This window comes from Hydra vulgaris, chromosome 09 (genome assembly GCF_038396675.1).
Source record: "Hydra vulgaris chromosome 09, alternate assembly HydraT2T_AEP".
NCBI lineage: Eukaryota > Metazoa > Cnidaria > Hydrozoa > Anthoathecata > Hydridae > Hydra > Hydra vulgaris.
The window spans coordinates 38,069,307-38,096,337 of record NC_088928.1 but is presented as its reverse complement, the minus strand read 5'-3'; the positions used below and the strand labels follow the sequence as shown (position 1 = coordinate 38,096,337).

General features: G+C 26.0%; 1 protein-coding gene and 1 long non-coding RNA gene across 2 annotated transcripts; both read left to right on the top strand.

The window, feature by feature from the left end:
- The first annotated feature begins 602 nt into the window (after positions 1 to 602).
- LOC136084760 (uncharacterized) lies at positions 603 to 4,076 on the top strand. Its single transcript, XM_065805614.1, has 7 exons — positions 603 to 705; positions 812 to 927; positions 1,027 to 1,104; positions 1,260 to 1,680; positions 1,849 to 1,953; positions 2,302 to 2,430; positions 2,511 to 4,076. The coding sequence occupies exon 7, from the start codon at positions 2,934 to 2,936 to the stop codon at positions 3,729 to 3,731; it is 798 nt and encodes a 265-aa protein (XP_065661686.1). The 5' UTR covers positions 603 to 705; positions 812 to 927; positions 1,027 to 1,104; positions 1,260 to 1,680; positions 1,849 to 1,953; positions 2,302 to 2,430; positions 2,511 to 2,933; the 3' UTR covers positions 3,732 to 4,076.
- A 13,494-nt stretch (positions 4,077 to 17,570) lies between these two features.
- Positions 17,571 to 20,622, top strand: LOC124811478 (uncharacterized). Its single transcript, XR_010640831.1, has 2 exons — positions 17,571 to 17,711; positions 19,508 to 20,622. It is a non-coding gene; the product is annotated as an uncharacterized LOC124811478 (long non-coding RNA).
- Positions 20,623 to 27,031: the final 6,409 nt, after the last annotated feature.

Here is a 27,031-nt window from a genome sequence, read left to right as displayed (position 1 = left end):
AGTTGATTTTAAAATACTTTTACTCAACTACCAGTTTGTTTTTTAAATTAGAAAACACTGGAGAAGATACAGGTGCTCAAAATACATATTCTGCAGTTTACATTAATAAAGGTTTGTAATAATATTTAAACAATAAATACAAATGTATTATTACGGCAAATAAAAATTTTGGAAGGACTGGTGTGCTGGTGTTTTTATATAAAAATGTTCAAAATAATATATTTTAAATTATTTTAAGTATATTTAATATATATTTAAGTAATATATTTTATTATTTTAATAAAAAAAATGATAAAAAAAGTTATGCTTTAGACACTCTTACATAGACTCATAATGTACTTTGGGATGATTTTGCTATTCTTTATTCTGGGATGCCTTTCATAATAGTTTCAAGTAAAGTTTCAGATTGTCATTATGGGTTCGACAGAAATATGTCATTAAAAAAAATTATCAACTAAAAAAAAAAGAAAAACTAACGTAATACATTACTTTTAAATCTTTAGTATCATTCTTTTCTTTAATAACTTTTAAAATCAAAATAAATTTTGAAAAGTAAGTTGTATAATACACCATAAATGTATTATATAACTGTTTGATTATAGATGGATGATCATTGATTTCAAAAGAACTACGACATTTTACGATACTAAAAAGTTCATGTGTCCTGCTAAAATCAATATGACACTGCAATTTCCTGATTTTAAGGTAAAAATAGGTTTAGTATATAAATTATTTATAAAATAATGATATGTTTTATATAATAAGTAAGCCTAAAACTGTTAAATTTTATTCTCACTTTTTATATATTTAGATATCAGAGAGGTCTTTATGGCGTCAAAAAAAAGCCTCAAAACCGTTGAAAAACTAAAAACCTCTGCATTAAATGAAATATTTAATATAAGAATAATTGTAGTTGCTATTGACGATGTATGATAAACATCTTTTATGACCAGTATAAAAAATAGTTTCATTCTAACTTTTAGATAATCATTCAACCAATAAAATTATTATTTTTTTTTTTTTAAGGCGGAAATGATAGCTCAAAGTATTAATCCTCTAATTTGCAAAAAAATAGAAGACTATGTTATGGAAGGAGTATTCAATGTAAGAAAGATGAAACGTATCCTTCGGATTGATTTCAATGACATTTAAATACTTTTAATATACATTTTAAAAATTTTTTTTTTTTAGTATTGCTTTTATTATTATATATGCATGTGTAATATATATTTTAACAATGACATACTTATACTGCCTAGGTATTCTTTAATTGATCAAGAATGTCTTTTAAAAAAATGTGATGAATGAAAAAAAAGCAATCCTTCAATAAACGTGTTTCTCAGACAAAAATCTGAAACCATAAGCAATGTCAGTAAAAAACTTCTTTTTGTTTATCAGTCACTCTGGCAACAAGAACTTCTTCTACGTTATGGATATGAAATAGTGCTTCTTGATGCTACCTACCGAACAACAAGGTATTCTCTTCCGTTATTTTTTTAAGTGGTGGAGACTAATGTCGATTAACAAGTTATAGCTACTTTTTAAATTGAAAACGAAATAAAAGGTCTATCACAGAAGCATTAAATATAATAAAGCATTGGAACACATCATTTAACCTTGCTTTTTGCAGGGCTGATAATTGCAATGAAGAAATAGAATCCTTGCAATCTATTTTTCCAGGTAAAAGATTTATGTTTGTCCAAAAACTCTGTTCAAATTGATATTTTTAAAAAACTGCCTAAAAATTTTAATCAATAAAAATAAATAACAGCTTATTGCCTAGTAACTGTTCTTTATGAATGGTGTTGATTACTTTTTTTACCTTGTCGAGTTATTCAATTTTCATAGAGAGCAGGCACAGTATCGCTGGCTTTTCGAAATTGCTGTTCTGACTTTAAAGGTTGCATAATTTCATTGTTGTGATGTGTTGCCACAGTGCAAACTGAAGATCAGGTAGAAGCTGCTATTGAGTCACTACATTCCTCAAACTTTTGGCTAGATAAAAAATTTTATAAATTTAAGAAATATATTATAAATTATTGGTTAAGTATTAAAGAAGTAACTATGTTATTTACCTTACTATTACCAAAGCTTACTAAATCTCTCTTTATGATCTTGATTGTAATGTATATGTCGATTGTAATGTCATAACTTAATGATAATATTATTTTAATGATATGTTTATATTACTCATATTTAATTTACTTTTTATCTGTGTCTTTATACGATATTTATTTCAGGTTGATGTTTCTTTTATAATGTAGACAATTTTAATTAATACGCTCATTTTATTTTGCCTAGAATTAGGCTTATCGTCGGGATTGGTTGTTAGTCATTCAATTACTCTTTTCTTCAACGACATAAAAACTCCTCTATTACTATCATGCTAACTGTGTTAATTGAAGAATTCTTCCCAGATCAGTTAGAATAGTAAGTATTTAGTTGTCAATTATAACTATTATTAACTACAATGCAATTGAAAAAATATGTATTTTATTTATACATTTTAGTTATTCAGAGACCAATTTCAAAATGAATTGTAAATACAGACGCTATAGTAGCAACATAATAATTACATAATAAGCCACATTATTTTTTTAAACATTGTTTGCAGAAAATTGATTTGGCTAACAAAACTGACTTAAATGGAGTAATAATAAAGAATCATGTAGTGTTTTAAATCAACAACTTTTCAGATAAAAACAAAAACTACATCGTTTATTTCGGAGACAAAGACACAATGCCAAAATGTACCTTTGTTGCCTGGTTGCAATCAGTCAACCTGTGCAAGCATTTTTTCCTAATATTTAGAAGATATCCACAGTCTTGGTCTTGGCAATCATTATCGTCTTTATATAGGGAGTCCCCTTTTCTAAATATTGACATTAAAAATGACTTGATATTAAAAGAACCATTCATATATAAACGCAATCATGTTAATAATAATATTACTGAAAATGATATTACCGACAATAATACTAAGTCTATCCTTTCAACCCCTGATACAGTATCTTCAAAACCTTCTGATGAAATTACTTGTAAAAAGGGCTTTTGTTATTTCAGAAGTACGTGAAATGTTAACAACAATTAAAACTCTGACATATGATTTCGATGATGCATCTGAAGAAATTTCTGATTTACATAAAAAACCATCAAACAATCTTGGAACTCTTATTCGCGCAAGAAAAAAAGAAAAAGGTCTACCTGTTAGGGCTCAAAAAACCAATACTACATACCAGTACTACATACCCAATAATCTAACAAAAGTAGTTGAAATACCTAGTCTTAAAAAAAAAATCTCACCGATTTGGAAAAAAAAAGATTTATTGCTCTCATTGTGTAGCATCAAAGTTGATTATGCTGTTCATGAAGCACCAATACAAGAATTTGTTATTACTGATGATATATTAGCAGGGCGATCATTTTTTACTGCTTTGATTGATTCGACAATTATTGAGAAATTTTTGACTGATGGTGATAACCAGAAGGTAACTTCAAGTCCTATACTTAAAGCTAAAGATTTAGAAGATCTTTCAAATATTGAAAATGTTTTATCCGGTGATGATAACATGAAAGTTACTTCAAGTCATAAACTTGAAACTAAGGATATAGAAGATATTTTAAATGACAGAATGTTATCAGATAGTGTTATTCAATATTTTCAAAATTTAATTATAAAGGTTTATCCGTCTGCAAATGGGTTGGAAGATCCAATACTTCGACAAAAATAAATTTTCAAGGTTCAAGGTTCTCAACCATTTGTTCAAGTTTTGTATAATGGACATCACTGGCTTGCTGTTAGCAAATACGATTGCAAATATGGAGAAGTGCATGTACTTGACAGCAATTTTCATGAGTCTTTGTCATTAGATACTCGCAAATATGTTCTCTTTTAAATTACAAAAAGTCGGTAATTAAAGTAAATGTATTACCAGTTCATCAAAAAGAAGGAAGTGTTGATTGTGGTTTGTTTGCATTAGATGGTGCTGTGGTTTGTTTGCATTGTTTGCCGTCAGATGGCGCTGTATATGGAGAGTTAGTTTTTATAAATATTTTTATACACACAGGTTAATATATCTACATACATATATATATGTATATATATATATATATATATATATATATATATATATATATATATATATATATATGTATATATATGTATATATATGTATATATATATGCATATATATATATGCATATATATATATGCATATATATACATATATATATATATATATATATATATATATATATATATATATATATATATATATATACATATATATATATACATATATATATATGCATATATATTTATATATGCATATATATATACATATATATATATACATATATATTTATATATATATACATATATATATATATATGCATATATATATATATATATATATATATATATATGTATATATATATATATATATATATATATATATATATATATATATATATATATATATAAATATATATATATATATACATATATATTCACCATGTCTTCAATCCCCTTCTAACTATTGATATTTTTCTCTTCATCGATTGAAACATCAGTTATTTACATACCTCACCTTATTTGACCACCATAGCGATCTCTTGCCTTGTTAAAAAATGGAGCGACTTTCGATTCAATTTTTTTGTCGCATAGTTGATCCGGGAAAAAGTTGCTTCTCTTACTCCCTTTTTAAAATATACTATAATAAGCGCTACTCGAAAGAGCTAGGGCCTCTTCTGCAATCTACTTAAATTTATTCTTTTGTTACTCATCATTCAATTAAGTCTCATCTTTTAACTGTGACTGTTTCTAAGTGCTCCAAAAATTCTTATTTGTCTAGTTTTTTTACTCGAACATATGTTCTTTAGAAATCTCTCCCGCCATCATCTTTTCCTCGTTCATATAATTTGCAATCTGTCAATCAAGTCATCTGTGAGTCGTTATCTTTCATCATAAACTTTATCTCTTCCAGTAACTTCCAATTCTAGTAGTGACTCTTGCAGCTTCGTTGTTGTTGGAAGCGAAGATTAAACAAGTAACTGTTATAATAAGTAAAAAAAAATTGTTAATATCTATACATATTTTGAATATTTTGGAAGTATATAGAATTTTTTTTGTTACTTATTGTTTTTGTTTTAAAATCAAAACTTTTGTTGTTAAATCAAGCACTATGAGTATGAGTAGATAGTTAGACCGACTCCTATTTATACAGAAATATTCAGAGTAGATCTTAATTAAACTTATATATAATTAGATTAGATCTGAATTAAACATTTTTGAGCAGTTTTTTCATGTTAAAACCTAATTTTACCACGACTTTTAGTCCTGTTGATATTTTTCTGCAGTTCCAGTGCCAGTAGTTTGTTTAAGACCTGAGAAACATAAACATAGATATCCCTCCTCCAAGCTTCATTTATAAATATTTTATCTCATTCATATTGTAATCTTTTGCCAAAAGGTGTTCCTCTTGACAATCAAACACATCATGGTTATACTCACATATTCAGAGTGTATACATTATCATAATTGCAGCAAAGAGGTAAAAAAAATGAACTCTTTGCTGCAATTATGATAATGATAATACATTCCAATCAACAGGATCACAACAAACACATGCCTATAATCTTTTACTGCCATTATTCAAGATTAGTTAAATTATAATGGACTGAAGTCAATTACCCAGAATGTATGCATTCATAAGATGAATGAAAACTGTCCTGTCATGACAATTACAATAGTCACCAAAACAAAAAAATCATAAACGATGATATATCAATAAACAACATCAGATAAAATGAAAATACTCTTTGCAATCAGACTAAAAAAAAGCACAAACATTAAAATAAAAAAGAAATAAAAATATTACAAATATTAAAATAAGAAAGTTAATAGTTAAAGTGTTAACTAAGTTAACAATTATTTCATAAATTGAATTTTTCAAAGAGAAACACAAAAACAATGTATATGTAATGAAATAATTAAAAACTTGAAAATACGTAGAGCTGTATTGAAAATCATTTTTTTTAGTTATAGAAGAACTATGAGTTAATAAAAGTACATTACGTACATTTAATAATGTCTGAACACTTTTTTCACTTGAACTCTAAAAGTGTAGAAACTTTTTTGCATTTGTTCAAAAATAACACATGTCGTTGGCAAAATTAAAAATTACTTTGTGTGCAAAAGGAAATTTTGGGGTTTTAGGCTTCCTTTACAGTTTATTGATTTTTTAACTATAATCTTTGAATCTTTGTTTTTTGTAGACATGCTATAGATGGATGGTATATTCCTGATAACGCAAACTTGACGATTTTTGTTGCTTTCTTTCTTTTGCAAGGTGTTGAGTTTTCTTTTTAAAAGGGGAATAGAAAGGGTGATCCTAGGTTTGTGATAATTATTTTGTACACATAGTGACTGTATTACGTGAAACCTCATTAGTTGTGACTTGGATTGACCTATACATTTCAACGAAATACAATGCTTTGATTGAAATACATTTATCGAAGATCTTCACATCAGTTACAATGACATTAAACAAAAAAAACCTACCTTTATTGAATAAACTGGAAGCATAAGGTCCTTATTGCTTCTAGATTTCTATTATTATTTAAATCCAGAAGTAACATAAGTGCCACTAATAAGAGTGGAGCTATACTATACCTTAAATATATTAAAATAAAAACTATTGCACTATAATATAGTTTATATTACTATAAAAATTATTTTGGGATTTATTGAAGAAAACCATTTTTTGTGTAGATATCTGCCAAAAAAATGGTTTTCTCCAATAAATACCACAAATTTGTGGGTATAATAAGTACCACAGCGCACACTGTGCGCTGTGGTATTTATTATACCCACAGCTGGTTCACTGTGCGCTGTGGTATAATAAATACCACAGCGCACAGTGAACCAGCTGTGGCCCACTGTGCGCTGTGGCAGATGATATACAATATGGCAATATTTTACCTTTCAAATATTGTTAATAATGTAAGAATCATATAAAAATTAAATATGGGGCCAGTAAGACAATTTTACAACATTTTAGTTTTTAACGGTTTATATTAGTCAATTGACATCATATATTGAAATAAGAAATTATGAAATTTTATTTTTTATGCTTTCTTTTTTTCAAAGTGTTTTTCAATAAAACCTCTTAAAATGTGAAACATTTTTTTTAACACTTACACAAGCAGAAAAACACTAGGCCGCGCTAGACCGCACATTTATCTACTTTAAATTACACTCTCATATATAGATAAAAATTTACTACCAAAATTTCTGAGCTCAGCTGAGCGCAGTAGGTGCTAGGCTTTTTATTATAAATGAAATCCAATCGTAGATTTTGCTTTAAAAAACTGAGGAAGACGCATATTTAAAGCTTTTTAAAATCTTTTTTAAATAGCATTTTTAATTTTGTTGTGAAAAGTAATGAAAGATTTTATGAAGGAGGATGGGAATAAATAAGCCCCAAAATTTTATGACAAATTTTAAGACAACCCCCGGCCCAAAGTACATATAAATGTTTGGGATTTGCTCCATGTCTGAATGTTAGTTACTTCAAACACCTCAAAAATTCTAGATCCGTTACTGAATAGCACATTTATTATTTGTATTTATATATGCAGAAAGTTTTTATTTATGTAAAAAGAAGAGTCTAGTTTAGTAAAGAGAAACTAATTTGTTTACGAGAAAAAAGATTTTTAATTTCTCGTTGTGTTGAAAGCGAGAAAACTACATCATCTAATACTTTTAGTTTTAACGTCGTCTAAATAACTTTTGTAAAACGCCGTTTTCATTTAGAAAATTGTGCTTTAAATGTGTCAAATGTGTTTTGTTCATTTAAATAACACCCATAAAATGGAAAAACAGTAAATTAATTGTGAAAAATAGTAATTTCATACACACTATTATTAATGTTTTAGACTAAAACAACAGATAGCATTACACAAAGAAATTCTCAAGGCCTCAAACAATGATCTTATGATGGAAATGCATTGCCGCTACTTTACTAAGGTGTCCAGAATAAGAAGGAGTCACGGAAAATTTAAAGACTCTAATCAATCTAAGGAGGCTAAGGGGCTCTTGATGTACTTATTTATGATGTATGTCATCACCAAGATTCTTATATATATAAAAAAATATGTTAATTAAGTTCAACTTTATTGAACGTTATTTGTTAATATTCACAATAACAATGAAATCAAGTACATAAAATAAATAAAAACTACGAAAATGTCTTGACAACCTGTAACCTCAATCATAACCACTCCTAGGAACCAATAATGGCCAGATTTGATTTTCCTGATATCAATTATCTATATTTAGACAAATAACATATACCATCTAATTGAAAAACTATCGCGATATTCTAGGACAACACTTGACCACTCCTAAAATGATCACTTGAGCGGTCATGACCACTCCTAAAAACCAAACATACCCAGTTTCAAATTCCCTGAACGCAAACAACTGTATTTAAACAAACAATAGTTTAAAGGTTAGTTTAAAGGCTCACTGTGCAGCGTTTTCATTTCCTACAAAATTTTAATATAATTAGATTAATTCATCAATTAAATAATTAACTAATCATTTTTAATCTGTTTTCTAATTAAGTATTACTATTATTTTTAACCTGATATGGAGCAGTAGTTGCAGATACTGCTCTAAGGAACCACTGAGTGTAAAAGATGCCAACAAACAAAGCTATATCAGAAATCTCTTTTATATTTTTTTTCTGATATGTTTGGAATGATTTCCAACAGTAAATGCATTTTAAAGTAATATAATGCTATTGCCATAAATCTTGCATGATGTAACGGACCAGAAATACAAAATTTAAATCTCTCTTTTTGAGAAACTGCCGTTTATGATATTTTAGCTAACTCCTGATATTCTTTTCTTGATTTACCATTCTAAAATTATGAGAATTAGTTTTACATACTTTGATCGTACAAAGCAGATTATAAAAATTATTTTCATCAAGTTAGCACAAACGATGCAGTTGTTGTTTACCATTTATAGATCCTGTTATCAATTACATCTCTTTAGAACTGTTTAGCCTCAAGATGTTGTTTATTTAACCAAGTTTCTGCTTGAGTTTGAATACTGTTTAATTAAACTGTGTCTTTTTCAAGATTATTCCAGATTAATTTTTGGGGTCAGATATTTAAATTCCGGGATAAATCTTGTTAAAATAGGTTTATTTCTTTCTAAAACATGATGTTTGTAGGCAAGAACAAGCCGCTCAAGCTCATGCACCACTCTTGTTATAACTCCGTGGTGCTTTCTAGTGTTGTGAAGCAGTAGTTTCATAACATATACACTGTATATGGCGACTAAGGCCGAAAGATTCTGTTAAAATATAAACTGCTTTAAACTGCATTTCTCTAGCACACGAATCAATATGACGAATGTCTAGCAGCTCAATTTTTTTGTTCACTTTCACTAGTACAGCTAATCTTTATCTTGTGGCTGATACGTTATCCGTATATTCTTTAAATAACTTTCCGTCTGAATAAACAGAAATCAACTTACATGAAAAACTAGTCTTTTCTATACTTTTATTACTATATAACTTTTTGAGCTTCTGAACTTATCTCTTTATCTACAGTTCAAAAAGAGAATGATTTAGATTTTAAAAAAATCATGTATTTCCCCTTCTGAGATAGCTATAACACATCTCATGATTGCAGTGTGCTGGTTGACAGAAAGTCCTTCTCCTACAGCAGTTAGCGCTATATGCTTTAGAATATCTTTGGGCAGTAATATACTTTGTTCTTTGTCTTGGGTATTGTTATTTAGCTCACTTTAAACAGAATTTTTTGCATTCTAAGCATAAATAATCAGTACTGGCCTTTTTTTTCTTCTGTATTTTTAAAAAACAGTTTCTTTTGTATTTTTTGTTATTTGATCAATCATAATGTCATGTTCCAACCAAAATATATTTTTAGATTCTATTAAAAAGGTTTCTCTTTTCTTGATTGCTTTTGGTGTCAATATGTTTTTAAGGGATTGCAGCTTTTTTTATTTCATCATTAGAGCCTCAACTTTTTTCCTAAAATTAATATTAATTAGATAACCATATAATTTATTTACATTAAGATTTGATAAATAATATTAACCGTAAAACGCATTGTATGCTACAAGTTCTGTATCCTCCAAGTTCCCAGGGAACACATTTACACCAAATTGTCCGCTTCTATTTTGTGTAAATACAGTAAATATACTATTTTGTGTAATGTGTAAATACACTATTTTGTGTAAATACAGAAACTTTGTTTGGAGAATAAACTAAGTATTTTAGAGAAACAAATGGTTTGAACTCTCGTACGTAAAAATATTCTGGATTATTTGTTCAACTGTTAAAAAGTAAACAGATGATAGTGTCTTCCTAGTTTTTTTAACTAAGAATATTTCTTTGCCTCCATTTCTTATTTTTCCAGAAATCTTCGGCATAACTTTTTATCTTTCTTATATTTCATATAAATGAAAATAAACATCTATGTTACTAAAGTTCATTTACATGATATAAAAAGTCAAATAAAAAGTTATGCCAAATTTTCAACATTTGCTGTTTATAGTTACGAAATCAACATTTTACACTTGTTAAAGTTTTTTTCAATTTTATTAGGCAACAGTAAATGTTAAAGTTTGAGCAAGGTTATTTTTAAATATTAAACCTTACATCTAAAACAAGGGTCTGTGTACCTTATAAGCTTACAGTCTAGTTAGAAAAAACTTTCACCTTAATCTGAACCACCCTATCAAACAGTTGTGAGCGTTTACTTTTTGTATGTAAACAAGAAGACTTTTTTCACAAACTATAAAGAATCAAACTGCATTTTATCCGTAAATAAATATACAATATAATATGAAATGCAAATATAAATGTTTGCATTTCATATTATAAATAGTTTATTAGAAACGATCAAATAAAAATTTTTAAGTTGTTTTATATTTAGGATAGGATATTTTGTTCTGTTTGTTGTGCATACTTATTTCTATTGTAAAACCAAATAGCGATCATAGTAAAAAATACTTTTCAAAAAAAGTAATTAAATATAAATGCAAAATAACATGTTAAAACATTAAAATTGTAAACATGTACTTAATTTTTGTAGTTTCAAAATGTACAAATTTCTGATGAATATATAATTATCGTTAAAAACTTAAAACATTATTAGAAAATAAAAAATACAATTAAAATTTTTATTTTAATTTTTTTGTCAAATATACAGGATCGAAGCGCGGGCCGAATTGGAAGCTCTCACGGGCCACTTTTAGACGTGGGCCATACTTCCCCCGTCACTGTCTTAAATATTTATATTGAAATGCAAGACAATGGCGTATCCAGTTTTTTTGAAGTTTGAAATAGTTGACCTGCAGACATGACGCAAACTCCAAACATTTATATAACTATACTTATGCAAGATTTTTTTAATAACATTTTTATTACTATATTATTATTAAGTCAACTTTTCATATGAAAAAAAGTCAATGCAAAATAATAAATATTTTTTCGCATTGACTTTTTTGGCTTTACAACATATGTCTTTTAAATTGTAGTTTCAATGGTATAATGAAAATACAATTTGTTTTACTTTACGAACACGTTTTTATCTTTACTTGTTGCGTTTAGACTAAATAAAAACTACTATCAATTGAGACGTTTGGCTAGCTCTGCAGTCCTGAGTGGAGCCAGATTAAATGTTCATTCCTCCTCAAAATGTTTATACCTTACAACATATTTAAATATAAACAAAATATTTAGATTACACAATGTTTTCTTTTTATAGAAGATATGTATTTGTCGGTTTAGTTGAGTTAACCAATATTTGATATATAAATATAACAAAAAAACTAAAAAGCAAGTATGACAAATTATTTAGTGTCATCTAAAATGATTTTATAATATAAGATATGTTTTATCTTATATAATAAAATCATTTTAGTTGTCCAAATGTATTACAACACTCTTTAGCAAATCATCTATATTATTTTTAATGTTTAGAAAAGTTTACTTTATAATAATTGCATAATGACGTAAAATTATTAAAGTTATCAATATTTTATTTCCGATAAACTTTTATTTACAGTATTTGTTAATAAAACGTTTCATGTTATCTAATTTATTTTAATCAGCCACTATATCAAAAAATTAGGGTTTAGATAATGAAGTTTACAAAAATAAACAATACACCTACGCATTTAAAAATTTTTGGAAAGGGTGATAATATATTCAAAAAACATAAAAGTTGAATTAAAAATGACATAAAAACGGTTGAAATTGATTTCATTTTTTCTTAACCTAAAATTTTTTATTTGTTTTATTAACTAAAATAAAATACAAAAGGTTTGTGCATTAATATTAAAAAAAAAGCGATGCTTTGTCATTGATCCTCATTTTAGTTTTTATGCAATTAGTATTTCGTAAAATTATAAAAGTCTTTTCCTGTTTTCATGAAATATTTTAAATACTACTGTTTATATTTTCTGATATTTATAATTTTCTGATATTTGATACAAATGTAATGTTTTTTTATGGTAGAATTTAACCCTTTGATATATTTACGTTCTCGATGCAAACTTTGAAAATCATTAAAAAAAATACTTTTTGGTTCATATTTAGACCTTAAAACACTTTTAGGTAGCAACAGAGCCCCTTGCATTGTCCCTAGTTACCATAAATTAAAGTTTATTACTTTCCTTTTATTCCCAGCCGGCATTTAATCCTAAAAAGACGACTTTTAAACGTTCAAAAGATTTCAGAACGTCTTTTAAATGTTCATAAGACGTCTTATTCAAGAGGTTTTATGAACATTGAAATATGATGCAAAAAGAATTGATTTTGCACATTGTATTCACATAAAGTGTTCGATGTATAATTTTATTCACTTAAAGTGTTCGACGATTGGGTTAAACATTTTTTACATCACCTGAGACTTCCTTTAAACCAGAAAGTGGTTTTTAAGGTTACAAATACGGCGTCAATGCACCTAAAGAATATTTTGGATTTGGCAATTTGGAGACATCATCATATTAATATTACCATATCTGAGCCATGCATAAAACAAAGTATAACACTAATTAAGCTTGAATGCATCCTACATGAGAAACACAACAGAAATGCTTAGAAACACAACAGAAATGCTTAGAAACACAACAGAAATGCTTTGGGACTAAGAAAACCTTTTCAGTTGTTGTAAAAGGTACAAAAACTTCTCAAAAAAGTCAACTTACTAATATATTGATTGCATGAAAATTATTATTGTATGGCAATAAGATCAAACATAAAAAAGGCCTAAACAAACTCATATAGTCAAGATTACAGAAAAATATATTTGTCAAAAAAATGTATTTTATTCATTTTAATGATGAACGCAGAGAGGTGTTGAAGGTTTTAGAACACTTTGGTTTAAAAACTGGAAATTTCCAACGCTGACAATAAACTTAGACGGAGAAAAAAAAAATCATCAAGACTTGCGAATCACATATAAGTAAGCTAATTATTACTTATTCTTGAATTGTTTTAAAAAGTGGTTTGCCACTTTAAAACATAGTAGAGATTAGATCTAGTTGACTACAATGGTAACGTGACACACAAGGTTTAACTTTGTGGTTTTTTACAGGAGAGTTCTAATTAAACTTTTCTATTTTACTAATAAATTGTTCAGTGCAGTATCAGATCAATTAACACATGGACATTTTTGTTTACTAGTTTTGTAACTTTTTTAACTGTAGTACTTCTTTAATTTTTGAAAGCATTTGCATAAATTACAAAAAATTGAAATAAACTTATGTTATTTATGGTTCACTTTCATTTGTCCTTTTTCGTTGTTTTTTAATATCTTGCGTGCTGGGGGATCTCTAGAATGTTTTATGAAAAAAAGTTATTGCGATGAGTTGACTCAATGATTATGAGTTGGACTTTAAATAGTTTAATCCTGCTTTAATTAAAAATAAATATTTTACATTTACGACAATGGTAACGATGACAATTACGAACATATTTATCACATATTGATGAAGGTAACTATAGTTACTAATATATTTGTAACTATTCATGATATATCGGAATAAAATTTAAAACTTTATTTTAATTATTTAATTATATTTACTCTTTTGTGCTAAATATTATACAAGGTTGACACACTGCTATTTTTGAGTTTTTTTTTTTATTATTGGGTTCCTTTTTGGTTGAATATAATTTTTAATTAGTTTTTTACCCTTTAACAGGCTTGGTCAGTTTACATTACTTTTAACATTATTTTGACATTTTCAAAAAGAAAGTTACCCGGGTAAGTACAGTGCCTAAAAACTTAAACTGTAGCAAAGATTTCTGTTAGTATTTATGTAATAAAATGTTTTATTATTTTTAAATAATTATTTAACCTGTGTGCTTTTCATTAGGATAAATGCGTAACCATAAATTTAGGAAAAAGCAACTTTTTTTTTTAAGCAAATTTTGTATTAAACTACGGCTAGTTTGGTAAAAAATTTATTTATTATTTTCGTTGTGTACATTTTACGCAGTTTAGATTGCAAATAGTGAAAATGACTCAAATTTTTACAAAGAATTTTTAAGTATGTTGCTTGTGTTACTACTTTATTTTTGAGTTACTGTTAGTTACTGAAAGTTATTTCTTTTAGTTTAACCTATCATTTTTATGACAATACGTTTGGATGATCAGCTAAATACAACATCTAAACAATAAAACATTTATTTTATATTTATTTATGCAAAACACAAAAGCATGTAAATTTTAGAAATTCAATAAAAATATAATTTTTTAGAATGATAAACCTATTACAAAAAGACTAAACAAATTAATTAAAAACTTGAGATAAAAAATACTGAAATTGTATATTTATACTTATATATATTATATATTATATATTATATATTGTATATGTATATGTATACTGAAATGCAGCTAATTAATCCACTACTAATGAGCCCACGTTACCCAAGTTGTGTGTAGTGTGAACCCTTGCAACATAAGAACCGCCTTTTGAAAAAAATGAAACCTCTTCTTAATTAAAAACATTGAAAGAGAGGCAATGAAAACTGAATAAACTGAAGATTTTTTTTTTAGCTATAATATTAGTTATTTAGTGACATTTTATATTTTGAAATTTAAAAACTTTACACATTATTGATGAGGTCATCTAAAAAATATAACTGATAATGTTTTGTAAAATTCAACAGTGAAAGAAAAAAAATTTTAACGAATAATATATTATCGATTTTTTTAATAATTTGTTGACATAAATACTAAAACTCTCATAGTTACATTTAAAGTTTGAATAAAAGTTTCTTGGGGGCTTTTTTAATGACAAATGAAGATATTGAAAAAGACGGTGTATTAAAAAAATAATTATCACTGCATCAAGATATCAAAAGGCATTGTAGACGATTATAGGTCTTTCTAATATAATTAAATATATTTTCTTACCACCATTATTAAACGCTATTAATTACTGAAGTTATAAAAATAACAATCTCTTTAAATTTGTTTCTAAAACTGCTAGTCTAAATAAGAAAAATAATAGAATAAAAATAGAACCACTTTGTACACAGCATCATGTAATAGTAGTATTGTAGTCAATTATATAATAAGCTTATTGCCCTAACGATCTCCTAAAAAATCATTTTACTGAAATTAATACTATTCAAAAATTTCATGTTAGAGATTTTAAAACCAGATTCTAAAAGAGGATGAAAAATAATGTCTGCAAAATATATACATTTTATAAGTAAAGCGAATTAGCAAAAATTGAAGGTAAAACTTTTGTCACTGTACCGATAAAGAATATACCAAAATTTTGTTTTTCGCGAACTTACTCATGCATTTTATTACTTTAAATGCATTTTGGTATAACTAAAATTATTTTTTTTTTTAATTGTGAAACACAATAATTTAAAATTTTTCTTCAAAAAAAAATTTTTGAAAAAAAAAAATAAGCTGAGATATTAGGCTTCAAGTAAAACTCTCCCAAGAAATACTACTAAAAAATAGTAAATAAACCTACATACATATATACATACAAACATACATACATACATATATAAATATATATATATATATATATATATATATATATATATATATATATATATATATATATATTTATAAATATATATATATATATATATATATATATATATATATATATATATATATATATATATATATATATATATATATATATATATATATATATATATATATGTATGAACAGTGCCGGTTTTAGCACTACCAGCACCCTGGGCGAGATTTCTCAGGCGCCCCTAGCTCAATTTAACCCCATTCAAAAAAAAAGCAAAGGGTAAAATAACCAATTAGTTTCGCCCCTTTATATTTGGCGCCTTGGGCCATCGCCCAAACAGGCCCTACCCTAACGCCGCCACTGTGTATATATATATATATATATATATTTATATATATATATATATATATATATATATGTATATATATATATATATATATATATATATATATATATATATATATATATATATATATATGTATACATGCATACATACATGCATACATATATAAATATATATATATATATATATATATATATATATACATACATATATATATATATATATATATATATATATATATATATATATATATATATATATATATATATATATATATATATATAATGATCATTAAAAAAGGTCAAATAAAACGCACAAAATAGAACAATAAAATCTACTTTGATCTTAAAAATGTTCAAGAAACAATAATAGTTTTTAAGGGATAATGTTTATAATTAGAAGCAGTTTTTACAAAATTTATGATGGTAAAAAACGCCTTTTTAAAAAAATAGATAAACTTCGTAACTTAATAACGAAGATTATATTATTATTAAAGATTTTAATCTTTTGGGCAAACTTTATCTTTAAAATCATTCTCTATTATCTTCAAAGTAAGCGCAACAAATACAAAATAAGTTTTATTATAATGCCAATTATAGTTTTTGAAGACTAAGTTCTGAAAAATGTAAACTTTAGAATCAAACATCTTAAATATTAAATTAAATCCTAAAAAAAATATATCTTTCTTTGTATTGTTTTTGACTAGCTTAAGAGTTTAAGATATATATAATGATTAATATATATATATATGTATATATATATATATATATATATATATATATATATATATATATATATATATATATATATATATATATATATATATATATATGTATATATATATATACATATATATACATATATAAATTAAAATGATCCTCCACCCATATGATTAGTTTTTCGAATAATTTTTATAAAACGGTTGTAAAGTCAAAATTTTAGAGTTAATAAACAGCATAAACAGTGAATCATAATATTGTACATTAGCTGCCATTTACCGGCAGCATTTAATACCATTACCGGCAGCATTTTATGTGCAGGATATGAGTTGCTGCCTAATGGTATAAAGATTTTGTACTGTACTTTAAAAACAAACACAAGTTATCAAAACAATTTTGATTGCAATGAATGAAGTCATATCTAATGGCAACCACAACCCTTTTGTCTTCAGTCGGAAGAACCACGGATTGGCATATAATTAAAAAGTAGACATTACGTCAATGTCTAAAACAGCGTGTATATTAGACAGGAAAGCAATTTCACTTGATGCTAACTGTTAATTAACGCTGGTTCAAAAGGTAGGTGGTGTTTATAGTTTTTATTATTAAATTTATTCTATCTTGATGTTTATAATCAAGTTTGTATAATTGCAATATGCATTATATAACTGCGATGAGGTTTTACTAACTTTAATTAAGCTCAAATTAATGAAGCTTTAATTATGTCTATGAAGTTCATATCGTTCCAATAAATATTGTTTTAATAAAGTTTACAGTTTTTGCTATAACTTTACATAACTTTAAAATTAATTTTAATATAAAAACATTAAACATATTTCAACATAATGATTTTAACATTGGAGCTAAGTTTATACAATTGCAGCTAAAGTTTTATAAATTGCAAGTTATAGCCTTGCAAATAATCAAATCATTCAATCCAAGCTTACATAGTTGAGTAAAACTTACGCAACATTTAGATAATTTTTTGCAAGTGTAAACATGTCTAAAATTTGATAGTAAAGATGGTGCATAATTATTTAAACTTTGTTTGCAATTTTAATAAATTTAATTATTGATATTAAATTTATATATTATTAAAATATATATTATTGCAATCAGTAATAATTTGCTGTAACTATATAATAATGCAAGTTTCGTTTCAATATGTTGCGATTTCATTTTTATGAAATTTCTTTTTAAGAGGATTAAATACTACTTTAATTTTATAAGATTTATTATAGTCTAGTAGAGTTTTGTAGAATTGTAGTAATAAACATCAAGTACGAATTTTTTTATTCTATTTTAAATTAAAATAAAAAATTAGAACAAAACTTTTTTTCTGAGGCCTCTAACAAAAAATCTATATATTTCCTATTAAATTTGCTAACTTTTAATCTTATTTTTCTCGTTGATGCGTAACATAAAACATAACAAAACGTGACGACGATGCGAATTCCTTAAGATTTAATCGCGGTCTTATAATAAAAAAGAATTTCATCCATAAATAGAAATCCGTTAGAAACGTAGCTTTTTAAACTATACTATTTAGTAGGTAAGTATTGAATTTTGAGGATAAAAATTCTTTGAATACTCAATCTTTTTTTTTTATCAAATTAATTTAGCGTGAACACATGATCGTTTATTTTATTAGGTTTATATCTGACAAATTAATAAAAATACGGTATTTATCGTGAGCCATTGAACACTGTATCGTGTATCATAGAAAAAAAAATTCATGAGCCATTTAAAATTAAAAATACTCTACCTATAATTATAAATGACTAGACAATTATTGTTGTTCTTACAAATAATCGCAATATAAATTGACCGGATAAGTAACCAATATGCATGAGAAGCAGAAAGATAAATTTTAACTTCAATTATTTTATTTAACTTATTAAGATATAATATAATAAATTCTTATGACATTTGAAGAAAAAAAAAAATCGGAATCAAATGAATGAAAATACTTCTTGTTATTCTGCTCTAAAATTTCCTCTCTACTGTGCATGATTTGTTTGCCTATAAATTTCAGGATTTTAACAAAAATCACAATTAACTTGACATGTTTGGAAACAATCTTCTTAAGAAAGATTTTACGTTTAAAAATAGGAGACACTTAAAAAGTTCTCAAGTTGAGGCCCAACACAAAAGTCAAAAAAAGTTGACAAAAGTGACAACAAAACAAAAGATAAACTTGTTTTATTTAACCTTTATATTTACCTCTTTTTAAATATTATACTGTTTTTAACTTAATTTAAGAAAGAAAATAATTGTAAATTTAAAATTATATTTTAAAAATATGTTTTTTTTTTGTTTAAACTTTTTTTTTTCTTTTTCTGTCTTAATTGAGTTATGTCGTTTTTATATCATAGGTAGAAAATATGGCATACATCCTGTTTTTAGTAATATTTTTCAACTTGGCTTTTTCGCAAATTATTGAAAATGATTCTAAAATTAAAGATTTTACGAATAGCATAAAAGAAAAAATTGAACGTGAACTTAATAAGGACCCTGGAACTCCTTTAATGTCAAATGACGAGTTTTCACAAGGATGGTGCATTGAAAAGAAAATCAACATCACACTGAGCCACCCAAAATGCAATGACAAAATTGTAGAAACCAATTACTGCTGGGGTCAGTGCAATTCTTTATACATACCAGGAAGAGTTTTGCTTCAAAGTTGCTCACAGTGTCGAGCGAAAACTGTCAAAACAAAAATATTTGAATTGGATTGCAACTCAAGAAGAAAAAAAAAGACACGTGACATAGCAATGGAACTTATTTCATCTTGTGAGTGTTTATCTTGCGAAAGAGAAGAAAGATCAGAAAAAAGATTTTAATATACTAACCAATAGACAAAAAAAGTTAAAACAAAGATATTTTCATAGACGTTGCCGCATCAGTTAAAATGATGAATTTATGCTCGAAAATGTCAGTGTTATTGGCAAAGTCGCCAACTTTAAAGTTAAGTTACGGTTAAAATGGCGAAAAATAAATAATGAATGAATATAAATTTTTTGTTGCTATGATTTCTGTTTAATATCAAGGTGAAAGAAAAAAACAATAAATGATGTTCATGTTACTTATTTCATTTTCAATTTTTAGGTTAACGATTTTTACCTAACTATTTTGTCTTATATAACAACCTTATTAAAAATGCTTTTTACTTAAATTTTAATCTTTCTAATTATTTTTTAAAATCTTTTTGACAAATCTAAAAATCCATTAAAATAAATTTTGTTGTTTAGAGTAACTATACAGCAAACTTTAATAACCTTCTTTAAAATCTTTTTCTACTTTTGATTTTGTAGCATAACTATATTGTGAAAAATATTTCTAAATATTTATATATTTATAAATAGATAACTATAAACTCTTTATATTATAACAACAAATGTATTTTTTACCTAGCTTACTTTTATATATGATATTATATAATGTTTTTTGTTATGTAATATTATATCTGAATTTAAGTTTTTTACTGAGTAGCATTTATTTAGGCAATTTCTTGTTCCTATCCTCATTAATGTTGTTTTTGTGAAAAGATTCAACTGTTGAAACTGATTTAGCTAAACTTTTGGCTATCGACTAAAACCATCCGAACTGAATTAACAAAACTGTCAAATAAATAAATTATTGTAATTTATTTATTAAAATTCCATATTTAAATATTTGGTTTGTTACTTAATTTAAAAAATTATGTAACTGGTAGGGTAACCCGGTGCAAAATGAGACACCTTTTGAATGAATGTTTATAACTTAAGAAGAGCTCCTTTTTAAAACAAGGGAAATAATTCGATTAATATGTGTCTAATGTTCACTTCAAGATTCTTTTTATCTTGACTACAGCTACACTGTCTGATTTTCCACGGAATCTGGGCCAAAGTAACAGAAGTTTAACTTTAAGAAAGAAAAAACAACAATCTAAAAACTGAGTACTCATATTTTTATATAATGCATATAGTATTTGATAAAAAGGCAATATGGTTACAGGAACTTGTTTGTTTTATCATTGATGATCTTTTAATTTTTCATAATAATCGCAAAAAACTAGTAAAATAAATAAATGGCATAAAGCAATAATAAATAAACAATTAAAAACGTTTAAAAAATTGAATAAAAACAAATCCACTTCGTGTTTTAGCATAAACAATAAATTAGCTAAGATAACAACTTAGTGAACATTTAACGCTTTCATTTATAATTTTTGGGGTTTCACATGAGTAAGATTGTTTTATCATTTTTTTTTATTTTACAACTTTTTTTTAATTTTACACATGTTTATATTGTCAATAGAAGGATTGCAACTTAATTTTATGAGTGCTTCTTTAGATGATATTTCTAATTTAGCAGAAAAATTTTTTATTTGATGTGTTCAATATAAACTGTATCAAATGCTTTATAAGTGTCAATTAATACAATTAGTACTTATATTTTTTCTAACTTTAAAATTTAATTTAGTTTTGAGAAAAGCTCAGAAGAAGAGCTTTTCTTAAAACTAAATTAATTTTTTGCATAAAATTCTGTTTTAAAGTCAAGTAACTATAAATTAGTTTTTCATAAAGTTTAGAAAAGAAATTGATCGACAGTTCAATTTCACTCGTACGTTAACTCATTATATGTATTCTACATAAGTTTTTTTTCTGCGTGTGACTATTTTTATTAACAAGACAGACATTTAGAAACTTTTAGGTTATTAGGAAAAGTGCTATGATAAAGAAAAATACTTTATAAATAAAAATAGTAGTTTTCAAAGTAACTTAACAACGTGGATTGCAACGTTACTTTTAATCTCGTTATATCCGCACGTATTGCTTTTGCTCAGGCAATGCTTTCTTGAATATTCTATATAATATTTTTTATTTGATTACAAGATAAACGTTTGTCTTCAATAAAATGATCAACTTTTTAAATTGATTTTTCTACATTTGAGGCAACGGAACCAGGATTTGCATTTTATTTGGTACAATGCATTTGGTATAATGTATTTGGTAGACATCTTTTTCATTATTTAATCTTTTCTTGAAGCAGATATTATTGGTACTTAAGATAGTAATTTATTTTGAAAGCATTTATTCAATAAAGGAAATATCATTTCATAAAGAAAAGTAGCCATTTTTTTGTTAACGTAGGATAATGGCTGGGTTTTTAGGTAATAATACAAATAAAATGATTGAAAGCAAATATTCTTTGAAAGATACTTTTCATAGAATTCAAAAAGAAAGTGATGCATTTACATAATTACTCGCCTAGTTTATTTTTACTCTTATTTGTCATTGCTTTAATCAATGACAAATAATAAAATATAGTAAAAACTTTGGAGTCATTATTAACATCATTAACATCCAATATACCCTTTAAAACTGATTCTGTTGTTCCGCAAACTCTTTTGTTCCGTTATGACCGAAGAAATCCTAATAAAGAAATACGACATCTTATGAAATACTTCAAATGTACTTAGTATCAATAACTTGTTCAGTTTTGTTTTTAATGCATCTGTTAAAACTTATATAATATGTTTTTTAGCTACTTTATAAAAACTAAAATTATTTATAATATAACTTATTTGATCAATACTTTTATCTAAACAATACTAAATGTTACTAAATAATAATTATTTCTTTTCTTAGTTTACTCTATAGATTTCTTAATGGGAAAACTGTTTTGTTTTTAGAAATATTAATATAAGTTCAGAAATCATATTTTGTTTTTTTATTTAAGCCTAATTAAGGTTGTTAATTTTATAGTTATTTTAACAAAAGACTAAATACTTTTAAAACTTAACTGTTTTTATGACTTGATATTCTTTTTTAGACGTCTCGTAAAGTCTAATAACGTCTTAAATGCGTCTCTTGCTGACTGAGCACTAAAGGGGCTGTCTATTAATTACGTCAACAGTTTTTTTGCAAACTTTATCTCCCCCTCACCCTTGTCAATAACTTGTCAAAATTCCAGAGACCTCCTTAAAAAATTACGTCAACATTCAATTACCCCCTCCCCCTCCCTAATAAAATTAAATGGAAAAAAAAGCAAAACAGTATTTTGAATAGACTAATTTACAAGTAAAACGAAAAAGAGATTAAAATTAAAATATTTAGAGAAACATTTAAAGTTACAAATGCTTGCTCTGAACAAAAAGAGAACAAAAGTAAAAGGTATAGAAAAAAGGGGTCGACAACCTGCGGCTTGTAAACCTCGTGTGGCTCTTTCGATGTAAAAATGCACCACTTTAACTCCGTGCACAAATAATAACCAAATTAAGAAAAAGACATTTTTTTCTCCGCTAACTGTGTTAATATTAGGTAATACAGTTTAACATAATTTTAGAGGAATATATAGTAAACGATGAAGGGGCAAGATGGAGAATGAAGCAAGATGGCTTTTTCTATAACAATTCAACAAAATATTAAAAAATAGTGGAAAACAGGGATGCGGAGTCCCAAAAGGACTCGTGCTTTATATCTCTATTTTTTCATGAACTCTGGTGTCCAGGAGCCCTGCAAATGTTAAGTAATTTATAATTTGCAATAAGTGAATTAATGAGATTTTATGAATTTTATAGAACCTTTTATTTTTTAGTCCTGAGTCCTGTAGTCTTAGCCAACATTATACCTAAGAACTTCGAGTTCAAATATTCATTGCTTCTCTAAATCCGGAGTCTTTCACATCTACGCATGAGCTTTAAAAAAAAACATTAATTAAAAACTTTTTTTCTAACGTTACAGTTTTAAAATAAAAAATCATAATTTAAACTTTTTTTAAGTTTTTTTGAAAACTTATTTAAATTCAATTTTTAAAAAGTTTAGCTAAATTTATTTTAAATAACTAAATTCAAAGTTTAATAAAGTTAATTAAATAAACCTTTTTCAAAATAAAGTTAAATAAATAGACCTTTCTTATTCAGGAAAAAGGCAGTTGTAAATATCTAAGCTACGTCTCATTCCGAGCGTGAAAAACTCAACGTATTTCCGAATTTGCGGACAGGTGTGATCGATTACTTATGAACAACAATGAATAATTTTTTACATTAACTGCATTTTTTATACATTAGTCAATGTTTGAACAAGTTTTAACAAGTTCAATAAACCGACAATATAATAAAATTTCAAAAGTGTCGCTGTATAAAACGTTACACAAATTAATGACCGTTACTTTAATAGCATTTAATAGGTTGGTTTTTATTACCTCTACTGTGAGTAAAACATCGGAATGTCAGTAAACAATTAAAAATATTTTGTTATTGAGGCAATTAAAATAACGTTAAAAAATAACTTCCTTCTGTTGTAACAATTGATAAACCATCAAACTATATGAGTTTAACTACCATAGTAATTAAATACTAAAGTAACGAAATGCAAAAATGTAAAGACAGGTTTGAAAACAAATTTGCGAAAACGTTATTATTTATTTACTTTTTTTTTTGACAATATACTGATTCATAAATTTATTATTTGCTTATTATTTTTACTTACATGTTTTTATACTATTATACATTTAATATTGCGTATTTAGCTAGTTAGTATGACTTTATACTGAAATAGATAGGTAGCTGTGATAGTTTCAGTACTTTCATTTACTGACACTCGCAAGGGAAACTTACAAGGGAATACCAATACACTGACAAAAGGCTTGGGTTGGGGCAGCAATTTTTTTTAAATTAACCTACGCTTTTTTTCTTTTTTTACCCGAAATTATTGATTGTATATATTGTACAATAACTTTTCAGGTCCAAAAATAGTGTTTGGCTTTGCGAAGAAACAACTTAAAATTGCGGACTCAGAGCAAAGAGGTTGTAATTGACACTTTGGCCTTGCATTAATCAAAATTTTCTAATATTTTGCTCAAATTTTGTGTCAATCAGAAAACTTTGGATTCGCATCGATATATGCGAGACATCTCAACTTTCAAACCATGTTTTTTCCATAAAAAAAAATAGTCTTACCAGACTTTTATTAATTACAAATGTCATTATTATTTTATCAGGTGTTTGTTATTTATCCACAATTTTGCGTTTTATGCGCTGAGTTGGTGGCGACCAAACTCGAATTCATATTGCTCAACTATTTTTGAGTTGAACAATTTCTTTCAACACGGTAAGCATTTAAGCTATTCGGTCATTCAGCTATCAACGACTTAAAAATTCATGAGTTTCAAAAATAGTTGTTTTATATTATTTTTCTTCATCATACTTTGATATAACATCATATGAGACGTTCAAAATAATTGTTCAATTATTTTGAACAATTGTTCAATTATTTTGAATGCGTTAAAATTACGTTAGAAATAATACGTTAAAAATAATTTAATTATTTTGAATACGTTAAAATTCTTTTTCCTGGCCTACAGTATTCAATATCTTCTATATATTAAAATAATGACAAAAACTGTAAAAATTTGTTTATTTAACTTAATCGAGTTGAACACAAAATTTCAACAAAAAAACGGACCGTTGATAAAAAACACTTTTCAAATTACTAGACGTGAAAAAGATTATTTGCGTTGAGAAAAACTTGAAAAAAATTAGTAAAATTAGTTCCTAAACACAAATAAACTAGAAAAAAAAAAATCATAAAAAGTGTATTGAAAATGGAAACTTAGTGTTACCAATTTTTTAAGCTTAGGTTTTTGCACATTGTTTGCCATTACAAAATTTATTTTCTTAGGAAACTAAGTAACTTTTTGAGATGTTAGTCAGTCTTGCATTCTTAACATCCGTGATTTTGTTTCTGCTGTTGTAGTTATATATGGTTTTGTTGGTTGTGTAAGCGGCTGAGAAATCCTTTTCTACTTTTTAATTATTATCTTAATAAGTATATATTGAAATTAAAACAGTTATTTTTGTTATGTCTTGTCTTGTCTTGTTAGAGTCTTATTGAATGGTTACTTTATTAACCAACCACATTAAGCAACAAGCCGAGATAAATAGATCTCAATTTTACGACAATATTGGATATATGCATATATCAGAAGCATTATTCTAAAATAATATTTTAAAATTTTTTTTAAATTCCCATTAAATTAACAGAACAATTGCATTTATCACCTGCAGCCGTATTCACATCTTTCCGTTAAGCTTTACGGAGCTTTTGTCTGAATTTTTATCACAATTTTTTTAAGTAGAGAAATGACGAAAACTTTATTTATATTTTTAAAAATAATACTACCCACTGGGCATGCGTCGTCCAGGGAACGGAAGTCTTATGGACGTCTGGACGTCCAAGAGACGCCTCACGGACAATATCCGGTCATCGCGTACCCACTGTGTAATACAAAAAAAAGTGTTTTTATAGAACTTTTTTATTAATGTAGTTAAAAAGAATTTTTTGACTAACGCTCCGTTAAGCTTAATGTAAAGAAGAGAACACGGCCCCTGACTTGTTAAAAAGAAAAAAAATTTTATAAAATGAAAAGTCAGGTATATAAATAAGCAAAAAATTTTAAGCCTCATGAACATTTTTATAAACTCATTAATGTTTATGTACACCTTTTGCACCTTATTTATATACTTATAATATTTATTTATGCCCTTTATAACTTTTTAATAACATCATTGTTAAAATTATAATTGTTAAAACTTTGATTATTTTTAATTTATGATTACAAAAATATGTTTTTAATAGTGTTTAAATTAGACACTGAGTAATCTGTATCGTATTGATACCAGACAACACCGAAAACGAGATCACGCGATACTGATAGAAAAGGCATCGGTTATAATGTTATTGTTTTGGTATCGATGTACCATTTATTCTTCTTGATATATATATATATATATATATATATATATATATATATATATATATATATATATATATATATATATATATATACACACATACATATATATATGTATGTATGCATATATATGTGCGCATGTCTGTGTGTATGTGTGCGTGTGTG

Coding starts and splice junctions, on each gene's coding strand:
- LOC136084760 (XM_065805614.1), top strand. CDS start 2,934: ATGTTAATAATAATATTACTGAAAATGATATTACCGACAATAATACTA.